This window comes from Canis aureus, chromosome 8, assembly GCF_053574225.1.
Source record: "Canis aureus isolate CA01 chromosome 8, VMU_Caureus_v.1.0, whole genome shotgun sequence".
Taxonomy (NCBI): domain Eukaryota; kingdom Metazoa; phylum Chordata; class Mammalia; order Carnivora; family Canidae; genus Canis; species Canis aureus.
The window spans coordinates 21,683,634-21,705,458 of NC_135618.1; the positions used below are offsets into that span (position 1 = coordinate 21,683,634).

A 21,825-nucleotide genomic window follows, 5' to 3' on the forward strand; every position below is an offset into this window, starting at 1 on the left:
CCTTTTCCGCACCCTCCTCGGTCTCGGCCCCCTCAGGCCCCGCGTGCGCGCGCCCCGCCTCACCCGCGGGAGGCCGGTTCCCAGGGCTTCCCTCACACCAACGCACGTCTGAGAGGTAATTATGGGAAATGTAGTTCCGGGCGAGCGGGCCTGGACGCGCTCGCAGACCACGATCCCCGACAGGCCCCACGCCTCTGGCGTCGCCTCACGCAGAACCTGCGCGCGGGGGGGCGGGGGCGGGGCCGCGGCCGGGGAGGCGCGTCTCCAACGGCTCCCGCGGCCGTTCGAACGCCGCGCGGCCGGGGTTCGCTGGTTGCCCGCGTTCTCCGAGCGTCCGATGCTTCCACGCCCCGAGCTCGGGAGAGGGTCCGAGGCTTCCGAACGCGGACGACAGCGCGGCGTGCGCTTGTGTCAGGTGGGTCGGCTTCCCGGCTACGACGCGGGCGGTGACTGCTCCTGGGAAGGTGAAAACGGGCCTACCTGGGGGAGTTTTCCTTTTCCCTCCCGGCACGTTCGGACGCCCTTCGTACGGGCTTCACCCTTGGCTGCGCGCGCTGCTCCGCAGGGTTGTGTTTCACTTGAGAAACCCGAGAGGTGGATGTCATATTTTCCTGTCCTTCCAGGTGAACGTAGGATCAGTCCTGTCAAATTGAGATTTGTTGGTAACAGGACACTACAACGTAAGTCTACGGCCTCCTTCCAAGATGAGGCATCTTTTCCCACCACAGCCCGTCCTATTACATACAAGGTTTATAAACGACACCTGTTTTTCGGTGTCGACGGGTGTACGTGCGCGTCAAGCTACCAGCGCGTCGGTAAGGCCAGAGGATGATCTCGTCAGGGCCTGTAGGTAGCGTGATGTACTTTTCCACATATGTACAGGCACTGGAGATAGACTTTTGTAACTACTCTAAGTTGAAGGGAAGAAAAATCTTCATTTGACGATAAATGGTCCAGTAGGGGGAAAAAAATCTAAAAGCGCATGTATTCATTGCTACTTAAGAAGTGGTAGGGAACTGTTAACATAAAAAATACACAAGATGCTGTACGTGAAACGTGACTTCGTTGAAACGTAGTATCGAGTGACGTTTTAGAATTTATCCAAATTGTACCCTTTTTTCCTTCACCATTCTGTAGGAAGCTAGAGATGTTGAAAAGATAAAGCAGAATGGGGACCTGATCCACTGAGTTTTGTACGGGGCGGTCTTCTCACTAAAGCAGAAGCAAATTTGTGCAAACGAAAGGGGAAAAAAACAAAAACATTTTCTCTGCGATTACATAGCGTCTCATTTAATTTCCTGCCACAGTTTCTTACAATAAAGTGAGGGCTTTTAATCTTCCTCCTTACACCTGAGGAATTTTGAGTGGAGAATAAATTTACCATGCTATTTTAGCTGGATGAGGGGAAGAAAGGGCAATTAAGCAATCATTTATTCACTGAACATATTGAGCTTCTGGAAGTGCTTTCCAGCCCAGAACATAGTACATTGAGACTCCTAACCTTTTGGAGCTTGAGATGTGGTCAGAATTCTAGAAGGGTGATGAAAGAGAGATGCTACAATGACAAAGGTAAATACGATCTGAAAGAGGATAATTTTAAGATGCATAAAGATCTATGCAGGAGCAGTAGAGATTTTAAAGCCTTAATTTTTATTATATCACATTAATATGTATTTTAATACATAATGATTATATGTTTTTATTATTAATAATGTGGCCCTTTATCATGACTTCTATGTGCAAAGGTTAGTAGAGAATTTCACAATCTAGAGATACTTGAAGAAAGAAAAACTTTTCTTCACGTATTTCTATGCATTAACTTGTCATATGCCATTTTGATCTCTATGGTTGTGAAGTGAATGTGTTTTTAAAATTTTATAACTTGTGAATGGGAGAAGGAGATAACCTTTATTTGGTAGTAAATTGCCATTAAGAAAATACAAGAGACTATAATGATACCAATTTTATCAGATTTCTAGAGCTTGTAACTTATGTAAGTTCAAGCAGCTCATCTTGAATTAATCTATAATAAGTTAGAAATTGCAGTGTGACATAATTAAAAGGTCTTTGGATCCTGATGACTTAGGTTCAAATCTTGTTTCCAACATTTAGAGTTTATGTGACCTTGAGCAAATTAATTTGCCTTATTCTTAGTTTCTTCATCTTTAACATAGAATAAAACACTTAATGCACAGTATTGATAGAAAGATTAAATGTGCTTAGAAAAGGGAAACTTTCCATTTCCATGGCTTTATACTGCAGAGAAATTCATTGTTTCTGGGGTTTTATTTTGTTTAAAATTACTGTGAAAGATTGCACAACATTTGTGATAAATAGAAAATTAATGAGTTAAATTCTACTGGTGTGAGAATGTTTTGACTGATACCACAGACTCTTTCTGGCAAGAAATTCACTTCTTTTTTTTAAAGAAATGGAATCTAGTTCATCAGACTACTGTAATAAAGACAATGAAGAAGAAAGTTTGCTTGCAAATGTTGCTTCCTTAAGACATGAACTGAAGATAACAGAATGGAGTTTGCAGAGTTTAGGGGAAGAGTTATCCAGGTAAGAAAGTAAAATCACATATGAACTTCAGAATATGACTTTAATTTATGAGTGTAAAGTGTATTAAATTATTATATATTGTATTTCTAATATGTATTTAGACTAGGAAATAATGTTCTGTGATTTTTAATGTAATTCTTGGTTTAGGAAAAAATAGAAATATTAGAGAAGTATTTATACATGAAGTAAACACCTTTACTATATTAGGACTCAGAGAATAAAATATCTGTCCTGGGCTTAATTAATCATTTATTATTATGATTTTTTTTTTGAATCTTAAGTAATCCTAGCATACAGTTTCTGGACTATGCAGATTGTTAGCTTAAAACTCATTACCGGGGATCCCTGGGTGGCTCAGCGGTTTAGCCCCTGCCTTTGGCCCAGGGCGTGATCCTGGAGTCCCGGGATCGGGTCCCGCATCAGACTCCCAGCATGGAGTCTGCTTCTCCCTCTGCCTGTGTCTCTGCCACCCCCCCCCCCCCGCCATGTCTATCATGAATAAATAAACAAATTCTTAAAAAAAAAAACTCATTAGCAAAAAATAAAAATAAAACTCATTAAAATTTATTAAGAAATTTACTTGAAACATTGCCTTAAGTTCATAACTGAATGTGATTTCTAGCAGAACTTCAGGTGCTTTTCTTTCTGTTTTCTTATTTAATGTATAGAAATTTGAAGTGAATACCTAAATTAGGAACTAAAATGTATTTTTCTTTTTTCTCTAGTGTTAGTCCAAGTGAAAATTCTGATTATGCCTCTAATCTCTCAAGGTCTGAAAAATTCATTCTGGAAGATCTTTCTCAGCCTAACCCGCTTGGACTTTTGAATCACTCACCTTATAAAAGAGTTTGTAAAATGTCCACTGGCAGTACTGATTTTCAAAAAAAGCCAAGAGATAAGGTTATTGTTTTTAGACCTGTCTACTTAAAAGTAGCTTTAGTTGTAGATCTGTCTACTTAAAATACTTTGAGTTTTTTTCTCTAAATGCCCTATTTATGTTTTCCATAGTCTTTTACCATTATGCTCAAGACTCTTGAATTTAAATATTATGGTTCTTGTGTCCTAACAAGAAAGAAGTTGCTTTAATGTATATTATTTTTAAACTTCTATATTTATTGCCTTTTTGCAATTAAATGTTTTGTTTTCTTAAGTAAATTGTAACCTCTGATTTTTGGCACTCTACATAGTAGATAATCAATTATTTACTAAGTGGCTAAAGTCTATAGTAAAAATAAATATACTTTATTAAGTGGTTAAAATATATAGTAAATACACACACACACACTATATATATATATAGATATATTTTTTTTTTTTTTTTAGCCTGGATCAGGTGTCATATGATAGCATGGCTCTGTTCTCTTTTCATTATCCCTAAATTTTGTAGATTATCTAAGACATCTTTACTGGTCTGGAACTCTCTCCCTCTGTCTTTCCTATTCAGTCCTATTATCTACGTCCTGGTGATTACTTCTTTTCCTTACTCAACCCTTCAATTTCCCTTTCTACTTTTTTCTTCCTATTCTCTATCAGCTCACTGCCAGGTATACATGCATATGGTTGCATATGCACATCATTACATTTTTCATAAAAATGTGCTCTTCACACTTCAGAAAACTAACAATTGGGAGGTTTTCTTTTTGTGAGGAAGCTCCTTAATGAAGCTATGTGAACCTGCAATATAGAAAATGAATTCAAATTCCAAATTCTGGGTATTTTGACCTCTATCCTAACTCAAATTGCTGATCATTTTTGTTACATATATGCTTTAACTGAAATCATTGTGTTTTACCATAAGCAAAATCAAAAGACTAATGACAAATTGGAGGGGAAAATATTGGTAATGCCTATTAAAGATAAAGAGCTAATCTCTTTAATATGGGTCGAGCTTCTAGAAAGAAAAGATCAACAACCTAATAGAAAAATGGACAAAACACATGTGAAAAAAGAAATTAAAATGATCTTCAAACAAATAAAAAGGTGTTCACGCTCATTCATAATAAGAGAAATTCACATTCTTAGGTACCAGTTTATATCTATCAGACATTTGATACTGTGTTTTGCTGGTGAAATTAAGAGGAGATAGGCATTCTCATTAACATTGCTGGTAGCAATGCAAAATGATACAACCTCTATGGAGGTGCATTTGATAATGTTTCCCCAAATCACAAATGCGTTTACCCGTGACATGGAAATCGCATTTCTAGAAAAATACGTGACAAGTATGCCTGCATAAGTACAAAATGAGGCTTTTGTTGCCATAATAGATTAGAAATACTTCAAGTGCCTAGTATAAGAGATTGGTTGATACTCTGGTTTCTCTTCAGATCGTATAAGAGATTGGTTGAATAAACATGCAATGGAAATTGCAGCTGAGGTGGGGGGATGAAAGAATAGGAGTTTCTAACTATATTGATTGTAGAGAGATTGACAAGATATATTTAAGGAAAAATGCAAGGTACAAAATGACATATATAGTACCCTAGTTTTTGCATAAGTCAGTGTGGGGGTGGTTAATTTTTATTGCTTGCAAATGAAGGTGGAAACCATGAAAGACTAGTTTTGAATAAGACCATAATTTAACTCTTTTGTATAGGCAGTTCCTATTTTTTTGCTGTATGATTGGTATCTATAAAAATTTATAAATAAGAAACTTAAAAGGGTGCCTGGGTGGCTCAGTTAAGTGTCTGACTTCAGTGCAGGTCATGATCTCTAGGTCCTGGGGTCAAAACTCCAGTTGGGTTCCATACTCTGCAGGGAGTCTGCTTCTCCTTCTCCTCTTCCTCTGCCCCTCCCCCAACTTGTGCTTACTGTCTCTCTCTCAAAATCTTAAAAAAAAAAACAAACTTATTTTGGTTACTTACCTACTAAAAATGAGAATGAGGAGACTTTTTTTTTTTTTTTTTGAGACTGAGGCTTCTATGTGTACTTTTTCTTTTATGTAGTTTTGACTTTTGAATTGCATATTTTTTTTAAAAAATCATGTCTTAAAACCTCAACCCTCAAGAAAACTAAAGTGATTTATTATAAAATATATATTCAGAAGTATAATAAATTTATCCGTTATCCATTTTGTTGTTGATGGTCATTTGGATTCTTTCCATTTATTGTCTTTTACGGACAAAATAGTTGTGAATATTTTTATATTTTCAGGTGCAAAAGTTTTAGATTTATACCCAAGAGTAATATTATTGAGTCTTAGCATGTTCAACTTTACTGGATAATACCAGAACTTTCCCAGAGTGCATTGTTTCTGAAGCTGTACTATTTATGTACTCATCCGCCAGCAGTGGAGGAGAGTGTTGATTGTCCCACACGTTCCTCACCAATACCCACTAAATAACTCATTTTCTCAGCTATTAGTCATTTTACTAATAATTGTTCATCATTTTTTCATTAATTACATATAATGCTTAATGAAATATTCCAAAATAGCTTACTCTTTTTTTCATTTTTCAGATGTCTTTTTCATCTACCCCCATGGATCAGGAGATCAGAAGTCTTCGAGAGAAACTTAACAAACTCAGACAACAGAATGCTTGTTTGGTCTCACAGAATCATTCTTTAATGACTAAAATGGAATCTGTCCATTTTGAATTAACACAGTCAAGAGCAAAAGTATGTTTCTTCAAGTGGTGACTATGCTAATAGAAAGTAATTGGAATCATTTTACATTTATAATTGGAAAAATATTCCATGTATTGCCTTAATGTGTTGTTTATAATATTTATTATGATATGGGATCAACATGTTATGGAATCAATTTTACATGAGTTTAGTATCTGAAAATGATTTAGAAGAACTTGTATAGTGTTTATTCTTTTTTTTTTTTTTTTTTTTAAAGATTTTATTTATTTGAGAGAGAATGAGCACAAGCAATGAGGTGAGGGAGAAGCAGACTCACCACAGAGCAGGGAGCCTGACTCGGGGCTCAGTCCCAGGACCCTGATCATAACCTGAGTAGAAGGCAAATGCTCAACTGACTAAGCCTCCCAGGTGCCCCAAAAATGTACCTTATTTATATTCCTTTTTAAAGTAGTACATTCTCATTGTTGAAAGCTTTAAACATAGAAAAAAGGAAAGGGAGAAAGATCACCCAGTTTCCACGAAAGAGAAACTAATTTATTGGTTTATTACATATTGAATCCAGACTATTGGAATAGTTTTCTTTTTTCCTGTATTTTTTACTTTGTCTAAGCATTTTCTGATATGTTTACTTGGTTTTTCTTTTTTTTTTTTTTTTTTTTTAATTTTTATTTATTCATGATAGGCACACAGTGAGAGAGAGAGGCAGAGACACAGGCAGAGGGAGAAGCAGGCTCCATGCACCGGGAGCCCGACGTGGGATTCGATCCCGGATCTCCAGGATCGCGCCCTGGGCCAAAGGCAGGCGCCAAACCGCTGCGCCACCCAGGGATCCCTTGGTTTTTCTTTTCTTTTTTTAATATTTATTTATTCATGAGAGACACAGAGAGAGAGGCAGAGACACAGGCAGAGGGAGAAGCAGGCTCCATGCAGGGATCCTGATGCGGGACTTGATCCCAGGTCTCCAGGACCACATCCCGGGCTGAAGGTGGTGCTAAACTGCTGAGCCACCCGGGCTGCCCATTACTTGGCTTTTCCAATGATCATTTTTTTATGGTACCATTGTTTCCTTATGTACTTATACCGTAATTTAATTAATAACTCCCCTCTTTACATGGCTTTCTATTTTTATTTTATTCTTTTAAAGTAATCTCTACACCTAGTACGGAGCTTGAACTCATAACTCCAAGATGAAGAGTTGCATGCTCTTCAGACTGAGCCAGTCAGCCATCCCTAGTGGTTTCCAATTTTTTGCTGTATGATTGATATTATACAAAAAATTAGAAACAAAAATGTCCAGTAATAGAGGGATGGAAAATTATGATATATCCATATAATGAATTGTACAAAACTTTTTTTTGAGGTAAATATATGAGTTCTATGATACAGTTATTTGACTTTTATGAAACATTATGAAGATTAAATGATAATAATATATGAAAAGGTACCAGTGTCTGCATATAGCACTCAAAAAACTGTTACTAATGGGACACCTGGGTGGCTCAGTAGTTGAGTGTCTGCCTTTGGCTCAGGGCGTGATCATGGGATCCGGGATCAAGTCCCACATCAGGCTCCTAGTGGGAAGCCTGCTTCTCCCTCTGCCTCTCTCTCTCTTTCTCTGTGTCTCTCATGAATAAATAAATAAAATCTTAAAAAAATGTTACTAACATATTTAATGGTAGAGAATCATTATAGAACCACACCCACAGGCAGTGATCCCAGTTATGCTTTTTATTAAAAGAGTAAATGTGTTTATATGTTTGTGTGTATATGTATAGATATCTATGATGTATATAAGAACATAAAGACTGTGCTCCACATTACTGTTGATAACTTTGAGGGATTGGAATGTCGTGCAATGAAGCTTTCACTATTTACTTTTATAGATGTGTTGTTTTAAGTAGTAGGATTATGGGAGATCTTTATTTTTCTTTTGTATTTTTTAAATAGGATGGAATTTTACAATGACCAAATCACAGGGAAAACTTTTTTTCCCCAGGATTTACTGTACTCTGCATGTAGTATTCTACTGAGGTTTTTTTTTTAAATTTCTATATTTAATTTTTTTGAGGGAAAAATATATTGGTTTTCTTTCTCATAAGGTTTACCTTTTTGGTATATTTGTTTGCCATGTATATTTCTTTATAGTTTGTTCACCTTTTCTGTTTATCAATTTTTAATTTTTCTACCATAATTATAGAGTCTTTCCTTAAGTCATAATAGTTTATTTAAAAACAAAAAGATATTAAGAGAATTTTACTAATAATCACAGAACTGATAATAGAATTTTCTTCCTTTCCTTTAATATATAGCTACACCAGTGGTTATTTATTCCAAGTAGTAGGATAGTTGTTTATATTTTGCTTCCCACTTCAGCATTTTCTACATTGCCTAACAGAATATTTTTTAGGGAGACTCCTTTTTCTAGGGCAGGTCTCAGCTTTTAATGTTGTGTATTTACTACTACTGAAAATTTTGTGCTGAAATTCCTCATTGTACCAACCAATATAATAATAATTTATCTTTTTCAATGTCAGCAGTTATACTTACAAAGCAGGCATCCTGCTCTTTCCGAACTTATTGCCCTCCAAGGCCTGTTGTCCAACTGCTCTTCTGGGACTTGCCTTGATGTTTTGGGTTGGATCTACTGTTTTCTGGATCCTGTGTCTTATTCTTTCTTACTTTAGTCTTTCTTTAATTGGAACATATTTTCTAGTAACCCCATTGCATGTCTGAAATGTCCTAATTTCTCCCTTACATTTGATTCTAGGTTGAAAATTACTTTACCTCAGAATTTCTAGGACATTACTTTGTCTTCTGCTGCTTCTCTGAAAAAAAGTGTCTGTTGCCATTGTGAATCAGTTGTCTTAGTAGAATTTGTTTTTTCCATTTGTTTTTCCTTTCATGATAGTTTTAAGGATCTTTCCTCTTTTCTTGGTGTTTTAAAATTTCAGAATGATATGGCTTTGAATAGACTTTTATTCAATGTTGTAGATAAATGAAGACCCTTTCAGGCTTTAATCCTGTGTTCTTTGGTCCTGGAAATTTTTCTTATGCAATTTCTTGGATAGTTTTCTTCCCTCTGTTTTTTGTTTTGTTTTGTTTTATAAATTTTCCCTCTGTTTTCTTCTGTTTTTCCTATTAGGTGAATATTGGATCGCCTTAATTGGTCCTTCTAACTCTTTTAACCTTTTAATCTTTTAAGGTATTTTTTTTCCTCATGTTCTCCATCTCCTTGTCTTCCCACGATACTTTTTAGATTTCCTCAACACTGTCATCTACACCTCTGTTGAATCTTATTTTAGCTGTCATATTTTTTCATCTTCCAGAGCTTTTTCACATTCTCTGGTTCTTTTTTTTGTATTGAATAATATCCTGATGTGTTATCCTCACATAGCTTTCTGAAGATTTAATGATATGTTTGTGCACATTTGCTTTGCTTGCTGCCAGTTGCCTCTTTGTTTTTGCCTCTGATTTTTATGTTAGAAGCTTTTTTTCAGATGTTAGTGTTTTAGCTATTTATATTTAAGAGAAAGGCACTTACATGCTGTTTGGGAGCTCTGTGTATGAAGGTAAAGTTCGTTGTCCAGTGAGTTTCATATGTTGGTGATGCCTGGGGAGATGGCTCTTTTGTAGGGAGATACTCTGCCTTTTTAATCCAATATCATTTCTGAGGTCTTTTTCTTTGAAGCTGTTGAATTTTTCCAGCAAAGAATCCTTTGATTTCCCACCTGTGGGATAACTCTAAATGAGATGAAGTAAGTAGTTGGAAACTGTTTTATATTTAATTTGTTTATAACTACCTCATCCCTGCTCATGATTCTACATTGTGTCCCAGAGTCCTAAACCTTTCCTGTTCAGTTTTTCTAGGTAATAAATTTTCTTTCTTCATAGTAGGCCATAATTTGACTGTTGGTATTTGGGGAATGAGAAAAAGGGTTGACTTACTAACAGAGATTTTTTTTTTAATTTAAAGATTTTTTTTTATTTATTCATTCATCAGAGACAGAGAGAGAGAGAGGCAGAGATACAGGCTGAGGGAGAAGCAGGCTCCATGCAGGGAGCCTGATGTGGGACTCAATCCCGGGTCTCTAGGACCTCTCCCTGGGCCAAAGGCAGACACCCAACTGCTGAGCCACCCAAACCTCCCTCCAACAAAGATTTTGAGCTATAGTCCAGGTTTTCTTTCCTGGCCCTATGCTTTTCTGTATTTTCTAGGTTTTCTCTAGTAAGCATGTATTCTAAAATTAGGTTTTAAATTGTAAAAAGATTCAATTGGTATATTTTATTCACTTTTAAAAATGATTTAATCCTTTGTATATTTAATTTTCTGATTTATGTGAAATTTATCTTCCTGGATTCAGCGGTCAGAATTTATCTTCCTGGATGATCTTCCTTTTATCCTAAAAGTAGGGATTCTTTTATCCGCCCCCCCCAAAATAGCTAATCGATTGTCTTGAATATTAAGTTGAGGATAATGGCAGGAACTTACATGCTGACACTGGTTTGTGATGATGACACACCCATGTAAATGTTGATCAAAGGAATAGATAGGGTGAGCTTCACATTTGACCAGTGATTGGGAAGTTATATTGACACTCTCATCAGAACAGGGAAAAAAACAAAGGACCAAGTAGATGAATGTCTTCTGAAAAGAATTACTCTTAGAGTTATCGGTTTTGTTTTAGGTTTCTATGCTTGAATCTGTTCAACAACAGGCAGCCAGTGTGCCAATCTTAGAAGAACAGATTATAAATTTGGAAGCAGAAGTTTCAGCACAAGATAAAGTTTTGAGGTGAGTATACTTTTTATGGCTTTAAAATTTTTATTTCCTACTTTTGCTTTTTGATATATCTTGTGAAATCTTGTTCCCCACCCCAATTTGTAGCATCCTATAGACTGTCTTAGAACTAATGGAACCTGTTCCACAATCCATTATACCTCCTCTTGGCTCCAGGATGCATGCAGTTTAAGGGGACTAAAAAAACTAAAGCTCAGCTGAGATGCTTATTTACATGCTTTTATTGAATATGAATTTTTTCATTGGTTTTCCTACATAGTAGTATATACTGGTGCTTAAGTTGGGAGTTCAAAAAATAAGATAAAAAGGAAGCAGGTACTTTATAATTTTATTCCTAGGTATTTTATATTTTTGGTTGTTGTGAATTTGTTCATTGATGGTATTTAAGAAGGCTGTTGCTTTTTATGTAATATATAATTACTTTGTAATTAGACTATTTGTCATACTCTTTTATTCTAATAATTTTTCATTTTGGTTCTCTTTGATTTTCCAGGCAGCTAATGATATTATCAGCAAAAAAGAAAATACCGTCTTTCCTTTTCAAAATTTATAATTACTATTTTTTAATTTTTCTTTATGTAACTGTCAGAGAAATCATTAGTTATAGTGCTGATAACAGTCATTCTTACCTAGTTTCTGAACTGTATGGTTATGCTGCCAATACGTGACTATGAAACAGAATATAAGCTGTTATTTCAGATATATACATCATTTCATTCCTTCTAAAGACTCTTAGTAGACAAGCGATGAATTTTGTCTATCTCTATTAAATATTGGTTTCTCTTATCTCAGTGATTTAAAGTGATAACAATTTCTAATGTCGAGCTATTCCTGTATACCTGGAATAATCTCTTGAATAGCCTTTAAAAAATATCGTTTATTGGGGTGTCTGGGTGGCTCAGTCGGTTGAGTGTCCGACTCTTGGTTTCTGCTCAGGTCATGATCTCATGGGTTGTGAGGTGAACAGCCTCCCCCCATTCCCCACCTCATCAGGCTCTGCAGGGATTCTGTGTGATGGTTCTCTCCCTCCCCTGGCATGCACATATGTGCACACACTCTCTCAAATGAATAAATCTTAACATATATATATATATATATATATATATATATATATATAATCTCCTTTATTTTATAGAGAGGCAGAAGATAAATTAGAGCAGAGCCAGAAAATGGTGATTGAAAAGGAACAAAGTTTGCAAAAGTCTCAAGATGAATGTATAAAGTTAAAGGTGGACTTACTTGAACAAAGTAAACAAGGAAAGAGGTATGCCTTTTTAAAGCAAATTGTTTTTGTAGAGGGAAAAAGAATATATTACCTATTTAAAATTATAGCTGATTTTTCTCTTTCTTCTGCCTGTGTCTCTGCCTCTCTTTATGTCTCTCATGAACAAATAAATAAAATCTTAAAAAAAACAAAAAAACAAAAGGGATGCCTGGGTAGCTCAGCGGTCAAGCATCTGCTTTCGGCTCAGGGTGTGATCCTGGAGTCCTAGGATTGAGTCCTACATCAGGCTCCTTGCATGGAGCCTGCTTCTCCTCCCTCTGCCTGTGTCTGCCTCTCTTTCTGTGTCTCTCATGAAAAATAAATAAAATCTTTTTTTTTAAATAAAATCTTTAAAAAAATTAGAGCTGATTTTTTTTTTCTTTCATTTTTTTTTTTTTTTTTTTTAATTTATGATAGTCACACACAGAGAGAGAGAGAGGCAGAGACACAGGCAGAGGGAGAAGCAGGCTCCATGCACCGGGAGCCCGACGTGGGATTCGATCCCGGGTCTCCAGGTCGCGCCCTGGGCCAAAGGCAGGCGGCAAACCGCTGCGCCACCCAGGGATCCCAGAGCTGATTTTTAAAATGAAAAAAATTTCAGAAATCTAGCAGTAGAATAATTTTAATGTTCTTTTTGTCTATTAATTTTTTTATTTTTCATTAAAAATTTCATGTTATTGGCATTCTGGATTGGGATTAGAAGCCTGATAATGATTATCAATGTAATATTTGCTTATTTCTGAAATTAAGTTGTATACCTACATAAAATTCATGAGGAAGTATACTTGGGTCTTCCTTTAGAAATACATAAGTAATGCAAAAGCATGTTTTAAGATAAAGGTTTGTAGGTAGCCTTGACCATTAACTCTGAATGTTAATATTTAAAATTTTTTTGTGTGGTAATATTTTCTAGTACCATAATATAAATATAGCAGCTTTTACACAGGGTAAAATAATAATCTGCATTTTTATCTTAAAAAAAAACTTTTTTTCAAGATTTTTAAAAAATTCCAGTTAGTAAACAGACAGTTTGGGAATACTAGCTTCAAGTGTGATGAATTTAGTGCTTTATCACTTACACAGACCCCTAGTGCTCATCACAATTAAGTGTCCTCGGGACACCTGGGTGGCTCAGCGGTTGAGCACCTGCCTTCAGCTCAGGGTGTAATCCTGGAGTCCCGGGATCGAGTCCCACATCGGGCTCCCTGCATGGAGCCTGCTTCTCCTCCTCTGCCTGTGTCTCTGCCTCTCTCTCTCTCCCTGTCTCTCATGAATAAATAAATAAAATCTTAAAAAAAAAACAAAAAAACAATTAAATGTTCTCTTTAATACCCATCACCTATTTAACCCACCCTCACTCACCTCCCCTCCACCAACCCTGTTTGTTATCAATAGTTAAGAGTCTGTGGTTTGCCTCTTTTTTCCTCCCCCGTGTTCATCTGTTTTGTTTCTTAAATTCCACGTATGAGTGAAATCATACAGTGTTTGTCTTTCTCTGACTTATTTCACTTAGAATAATATACTTTAGCTCCATCTGCATCATTGCAAGTGGCAAGATTTTATTCTTTTTGATGAATGAATAATATTCCATTGTATATACATACCACATCTTCTTTATCCATTTACTAACTGATGGATAGTTGTTTTTTTTTTTTTTTTTCATAATTTGACTATTGTTGATAATGCTGCTAACCATTGGGGTGCATGGATACCTTCAAATCAATATTTTTGTATCCTTTGGATAAATACCTTGTAGTGCAATTGCTGGGTCATAAGATAGTTCCATTTTTAATTTTTTTTAAAGTAAACTCTATTTTTAACTTTTTATGGTAGCACCATCCTGTTTTCCAGAGTGGCTGCATCAGTTGACAAGGGTAGAGAGAAAGGGGAACCCTCTTAACACTGTTGGTGGGAATGCAAAAAAGTTTTTTATATTCAAAAACCATACTATGATGAAATAAGGTTATGAAGAAAGTTTTTTTTAAGAAAATATTTTTTTGGAAAGTTGTCATATATAGGTTAAATATTTGTTTGCATGCACATTTAAGTTTTAAAAACTGCTAAAAATCCATAAGTCATTTTTTATTAAAATGAATTTGGAAGAATATTTTCTCAGCAACATTTGGTTAGTCTAGTTCAAATTTCAGTATATGTTTGGAAGATACTATTACTTTATGGAAATATTTAGGCTTTGGAGTCAACTAGATTTATTTCTCAGTGGCTCTGTTTTATTTATAATATAATTATAAGTAATATATAATTAAAAATAATTATAAATAATATAATTATTAGGCAGATTATTTAACCTTCAGCCTCAGTTTGTTCATCTGTTAAATCAAGATGATATTTCTATATAAGGATTTAATGAAAAAAGAAATGTGAGATGCTTCTTAATGTGGCTATTTTAAGTTTAAACCGTGGGGTTAAATATTCTGAAATTAAGACTTATTCAGATAAATTTTTATTTATTTAAATTTTTAAAAAAGATTTTATTTATTTATTCATGAGAAACACAGAGAGAGAGATAGAGGGAGAGACACAGAGGAAGAAGCAGGCTCCATGTGGGGAGCCTGATGTAGGACTTCATCCCAGGTCTCCAGGATCAGGCCCTGGAATGAAGACAACACTAAACCGCTGAGCCACCTGGGCTGCCCTATTTATTTAGATAAATGTGTTGTACATGGTTATTTGAAATAGTGAGATGGTAATACACAAAGACTAGCTTCATAATATAGCTAAGAAAAAGTGCGGAAGAGTAACTAGTTGTCTCTGTAAAACTTAGGATAATTTTTATGGTAGGGTATTGACTTTGTTTTCACAAAGTGAATAAATGTGGGTGGACACATTCTGGACATGTGCAAAGGCATAGAAGTATAAAAGAGCATCACTGCTGAAGAATATGTAATTTTGTGTACTTATAAATGGATAGATGTAGTAGGAAGTGAGGCAAGAAATACAGGCTTGATCTAGACTATAAATGCCTTTTTTGTAATGCCAAACGACTTATATTTTAATCTGGAGAGCATAAATAGGCAATTGAGGTTTTTAGGTAGAGATGTGACATCTAAGTATTTGGAGCTTTTTAAGGAAGTAGAATGGCTATTGGCATTCTGAAATTGAAACTTTTGCAAAGACGTTTTTTGGGGGTGCAGATTAATCATAATCATAATAGATTAGAAAGCTAGAGTCAAGGAAGAGATTGTTTATCTTTATGCTGGTTATGAGACATGCCAAAAATATGAGGACACAAAAATTGAAAGCAAAGGATTTGAAAGAAATATTTCAGGCAAATAGTCACTAAAATAAAGTAGATATAGCTATCTTAGTATCACACAGAATAGATTTAAGTCCAACAAGCATTACTAGAGTTAAAAAGGACTCTTATAGGGGTGCCTGGGTGGCTCAGTTGGTTAAGCACCTGACTCTTGATTTCGGCTCAGGTCATGATCTCATTCATGGTTGTGAGATTGAGCCCTGTTCTGGGCATGGAGCGTGCTTAATATTCTCCTTCTCTCTCTCCTCCTTGTCTCTCCCCATGTCTCTCTTTCCCTCTTTAAAAACAAAAACAAAAACTTTGTATATTGTTTAAGTAATACTTAAGCAAGAGCCCTAAAGATTCTAAAGTTGTAAAATTTCAATGGAAATGAACAAGTCTGTAATACAGGGAACATTTTTACACATTTACTAGGAATTGTTAGACTAGTAACAAGAAAGCAAGAAGTTGAAGAGTTGAATGACAATTGATAATCTTGGTCTAATGTATGTATATATGGAATCCTGTACCCAACAATTTGAAAATTCATATTCTTTTAAGCACTTCTAGAACATTTGTAATCTTTTACATCCCTGTGCCAGAAAGTATGAGTTTCAATAAACACCAAACGATTGATGTTGTACATATTACCTTCTCAGACTCTAGTACAATTAGGTTAGAATGTAATCCCCCCAAATCATGTATATTCAGCAATTTAAAGCCAGCCTTCTTGCTACTTATCGACCATTGAAGAAATTAGGATAAAGATTAGAAAACTTTTAGAACAGAGTGATATTAAAATGTAAAATTAATGTATGAGTGGAAAAAATGAGCTCAAACATCTAATTTATGTAGTCAAGAGAAGGACAGTAGAAGAAAGAGCATCAAAAGAAAAATAGAAATTAGGAATATTGAAATAATAAAGGATGAAATGGTTGAATAGAAAACAAGAAAGCAGAATCACTAAAACCTAAATCTGTTTTTTTTTTTCATAATGACCAAACTAATGGGTATCATATTAGATTAATCAAGGAGACAAGGCAGAAAAGGAATATTGGGATTGAAAAGGGACTTCAAATTACAGATTTAGCTATGATTTAAGAAATAAGGCCAAATACTATGAGCCATTTTAGGATGGTAAATATGAAAACTTAGACTGAATAAATGATTTTTCAACAAAAATAATTTAACAGAACTTAAGAATAAATTGAAAACCTGAATAGATATATAGCCATTAGAGATATTGAATCAATAGTTAAAGTTCTGCCTACAAGAAAGAAACCAAACAAAACAATGGGGATGACAAAAGGAAATAGGCCCATTATGGCCTACAGTGGCTAAAATGAAAATGATTCACAATATCGAGTTTTGGCAAAGTTGTGGAGCCCCTGGAATTCTCATATATTTCTAGTAGGAGAGTAAGTTGGTAGAAACACTTTGGAAATTTCGCCATTATGCTAACAGTAATGTAAGTCACCCTGAGATCCAGCATTCATGGCAACAAAAATGAGTGCATGTGTCTATCAAAAGATAGGTGCAAGAATGTTCAAAGTGGCTTCATTCATAATTGCTAAATGTTAATCAAAAATAAAATCCATCAATTGTGTTATAAATTAAGTAATATATGTATCAGTGAAAAAGAGCAACTATAGCTATTAACATGAATGGATATCACAGATATAATGTTAAGCAGAAAAGCCAGATGTAAAAGAGTATAGTACATTTCCATAAGAAATCAATAATAGGCAAAATTGATGATGTTAAAAGTCCAAAAAAGTGCTTACCTTTTTGGGTAAAGAATATTGACTGAGTGGGTACACCAGGGAGCCTTTTCAGTTCTTGAAATATTCTGTATTTGATCTGGATAGTAGTTATGTGGATGTATACATATACAGAAGTTCATTCACTTCTACATTTTACTCAGTAAAAAATTAAAAACTAAGTTAAATAAAATATCTACAGAAAATATGTACAATCTTAATGTTTTATTTATTTTTTTAAAAGAGATTTTATTTCTTTATTCATTCATGAGAGACACAGAGAGAGAGATAGAATGGCAGAGACACAGGCAGAAGGAGAAGCAGGCTCCATGCAGGGGGCCTGACGTGGAACTCCCATCCTGGGTCTCCAGGATCAGGCCCTGAGCTGAAGGCAGCGCTAGACCGCTGAGCCACCAAGGCTGCCCACAATCTTAATGTTTTAAAATGTGCTCAGGATTTGTATTAATTGGGTATAGTTAAACACACAGACATGGAAATGACTGTCATGAAGAAGGAAGTTATACTCACAAATCTCTAGATAAACAGGAGACATGACAGGCCATGCAGGGGGCCATGCAGGGAAGCATCAGGGTCGGTCAGGAGACAGAGAGTTGGGAAAAAAAAAAAAAAAAAAAACGTGAGCAAGAGATGTTATTGTGGTTTCTGCAGGAAGGAACAGTTAAGGAAGAAACAGGTTTAGGATTGGGTAGTATGAATAATCTCAGTGGGCTGGAGTGTAAGGCTGTCCTGAGTTGTCTAGTACCTGGTCCTGAGGCAATTAGGACAGGGCATTATTGGCCCTGAGTGTAAGAGCCAAAGAGAGGAGTGAGGAGCAGGCTCTTGATTAGATTGCTTATGAAAGGTACACTTCCAGGTGAGTAGTTTACTGTCTCTAAGAATTGGCTAACCCTGGGAGGGTCAGTCTTCCTAGGATCTGTAAGGCCCCAGATGTCAAAACATGAGAATAAAAGGAAATGTTGTTTAATTTAATGGAGAAAATTATAAAATTTTATTGAAAGTCTTAAAATAAGATCTAACTTGCAAAGTATATACCAGTGCTTGCTTCAACAGCACATATAATAAAATGAAGTATATACTATTTTTCCAAAAGGAAACCTAATAAAGTATCAGTTTTTCCCAAAATAATTGATATAGTCAATACAATTCCAATCAATATCCCAACAGATTTTTGGTAAAATGTATTAAACTGACCCAAAAATCATATGGAAGAACCAAGGTCCAAGAATAAGTGAGGCAGTTTTGAAGTTGTAGATCAAAGTAGAGAACATGCCTGAAGATACCAGGACTTCTGAAGTTATATGAAATTAAGTTAATGTGATGTTGGTATAGGAATAAACAAACAAAAAAATCAGTTGTATAGAACAGACCCTTTTTACCAAACACACAGACAATGGAAACTTGATATGTTAACAGGTGACATTGCAAATCAGGGGAAAGAATAGAAGAATCAAAAAGTTAAGATGTTGGATAGACTGACATTGTGTGTGTTTCATCTGTGGTATAGTGAGAAGGGTACAATGTCATTTATGTAGTGTGCTCCCAGGAATGAGTACCCTAAATCTCCTGATGAGGAAACCGGCAAGGTTAAGCAGATATTTAGCAGCATGCATTCACTGATTTACTGAATTTCTCACTTGGTACACATTAACAATCTAGAGAACAGAAGAAAACCCTAGTTTGACGTGTTTCTCTCATGGTGAAGCACAAAGGCTTAAGAAATAGTAGATAGTTGAGAAAAAGAGGGAAGCAGGATGAGAAAAACATGTTGTTGTGATAATTTACTTCCAAATAGCTTAAGTAGCTGCTGCACATTATGTTAACATTGGTCATAGGTCGTTTAACTTTATATATCATCACATTAGGAAGTAAAAGAAGGAAGAATCATTGAATCAAGTAAACATAGAATTGACCATCAGCTTCTGGCATTTGAAGATCTCATCTGTGTGACTTTTCAATACCAGTGCCAGAATAGACCTTTGAGTAACCTGTGTGTGTGTGTGTGTGTGTGTGTGTGTGTGTATACACACATGCACACAAAAATACATATATATATGAAATGTTTTTCTACATACTAAACAGAGAATGCTCATATTTCCCTATATAAGAGAATATTATTTTGCATGGCATGATTCTAAAAGCACGTTTTTTTGTGCGCCTTATTTGACATTTAATTTTGTATCAGTAGTCTGTGTACCCAGATCGTTCAGAGCAAGACCCCACCTTCTTCTTAGATTCATACATCATGTTTACTACTTAGTATTTGTGAGGACATACCTTAAGCATACTGTTTAATCTTTCTGGGTGCTAGTTACAAAATAAGGATAATCCTTGATTTACTGAGTTGTAACCATTTGATTAGGTATATAAAGCAGGTAAAACTTTCTGTGGGACATAATAAATGTTCAATAAATTCAAGGTATTGTTGTAAAAAAAAAAAAAAAAAAGAAAGAAAGAAAGTTGTCCTGACTTACAGAAAGCTGAGATATTCCAGATTAAATGAACTAAAGATATAACTAAAAGCAGTATGTGATCCTGGATCAGAAGGAAAAAAAAAAAAGATCTATAAAGAACATTATTGGAATAACTGATAAAACTTACATAAGAATTATATGTTAGATAATAGTATTGTAACAATTTTAGATTTCTTGAATTTGATAGTTGTGGTTATATGAGGCAGTGTCTGTTTTCTTAGGATACATGCTATTTAAGAGTGAATTCTAATTTCAATAGAATGTAGTTCAGTACAAAAAAATCTCAAGAGAAAAAACCAATTGTAAGATATCAAAAATCAGTGAATCTGCATTAAAGGGTACCAATTTGAAATTTAAAAAACAAAAAAGTCAAATAATGTTCCTGGGAGAATTGATTATTAATATACAAAAATTAAGTTAGATCCCTGCTTTAGGAGTGCTGACAAAACTGACTCTATTTTTGGCCCTCTGTCTTGTTCATGTTCACTGGATTACCTCTCCGGCTACGTGTTCCAGGACCCTTGGAGAAAAATATACATACATACCTTAGAAATGCTTATCAAGGTGTAGGGATAGGGGGAGGCTTGCTTTGGCCTCTCAGGAATCTATTAGAAATAACATTGTCTTTCCCCTTTTGGATGCACAGTAAGTGCCACAAGATCTAATTAAAGGTTCGCTGTCAGTTAGATGCATGCAAACCCTTCAATCTCACCACAGTGTCTTCTCCCCCCGCACCCCCCATGTGTCCTCTTGCTTTATAAAATCTATAGATTAATGTCTGGACTTTGTGGAGAATAGCCATGGTTCTACATGGATTTTTACTAATCGATATCTCCATACTCCCCTACCCTCCATTAAGTTACCTTGAATAAAACTGTGTGTGACCTATACGGAGTGGTGTGCTTTGTTTTCTGGTCTCAAAGTACTTTCTCAGTTTGGGGGATACTTTACTGTCCCTCCCCTACCTCCTACTTGTATACAAAAAACTATTCCAGATGGGTTTAAGACCCAATTGTGAAACGCAAAACTTTTAGAGAAAATACAGAGGAATGGTTTCCATGATGTCTCATGAAAGGAGGCAGAATGTTTTATTTTTTTTTTTTTTTTTTTTTTTTTTTTTTTTTTTTTTTGGCAGAATGTTTTAAAATGAGATCCAGATATATGTTACTTAATTGAATTTAAATAAATGAGATCCAGAAAGCATAAATACTATAGGAAAAGATGGCTAAATTTAAAATGCATTAAAATAACAACTTCCTGTTCTATAAAACACATCATTTAAAAAATGAAAAAGACAAGACAGATACTTGGGGAAGTATTTGCAAATAATTTAATTCACAAAGATTCGTATCCAGAATTTATAAGACCTCTCAAAAATCAGGAAGAAAAGAGAGGGGGAAAATCTAGTAATAAAGACAAAGAATCTGAACAGGTAAAGGACAAGAAATCCAAATGGCAAATGGAGCTTGGAAGATTGCTCAACTACACTTGATCAAAAATGCAGATTAAAACTACAATGAGGTTGTAAGAGTATAGTCACTTAACACTATTATATTGGCAAAAGTTTTTAATTTGGTGATGATTGTAATAACCTACTCAGCATTCATTATGTGTAAACACTTTTCTAAGTGCTTTTAGTGTTTGACTCATTTGCTCCTTAAATATCCACATGAGATTGATAACATCCTCATTTTAAAAATGAAACTCAATTAGAGATTAAGAACAAACAGTGGTAGAGTTAGAATTTAAACCCAATAGCTCAAAAAAATAAATAAATAAAAATAAACCCAATAGCTCTAGGGCCCACTGGATTGAATAGCATACCAGAAGTAGTAGTGCAAAATGGTTAAGTAAAGAGATTTTGGAAATAGGTTATATTCACTGTAACCTGTGAGGTCTTGGACAAGTTACATAAGCTGTGAGTGTCTTGCTTTTCGCACTTACTTTCATTATAGATTGTTGAGAGGCTTACGTAGGTTATTATTTTATTATTATATACTGCTTCTCTAAGCATGGGTAAAAGTGTAGTACAAGAGAAACTCATACACATTTTTGGTTGGGAGTATAAATTGATACAAATGCTGTACTAATTTTTTAAAAGATTA

The 21,825-nt window shown here is 35.1% G+C and overlaps 1 protein-coding gene across 16 annotated transcripts in view; it reads left to right on the forward strand.

Annotated features, from left to right (window-relative positions):
* The first annotated feature begins 235 nt into the window (after positions 1-235).
* The window catches only part of CCDC18 (coiled-coil domain containing 18), a 110,623-nt gene continuing 89,033 nt past the window's right edge, over positions 236-21,825 (forward strand). For 3 of the 16 annotated variants that reach the window (XM_077905454.1, XM_077905452.1, XM_077905453.1), the window contains exons 1-6: positions 436-680; positions 2,430-2,565; positions 3,291-3,465; positions 6,025-6,183; positions 10,839-10,945; positions 12,087-12,215. In XM_077905454.1, coding sequence (XP_077761580.1) covers positions 599-680; positions 2,430-2,565; positions 3,291-3,465; positions 6,025-6,183; positions 10,839-10,945; positions 12,087-12,215 — 788 coding nt within the window. In that variant the 5' untranslated portion in view covers positions 436-598. The other 13 variants (XM_077905456.1, XM_077905460.1, XM_077905459.1 and 10 more) reach the window with 13 other exon arrangements.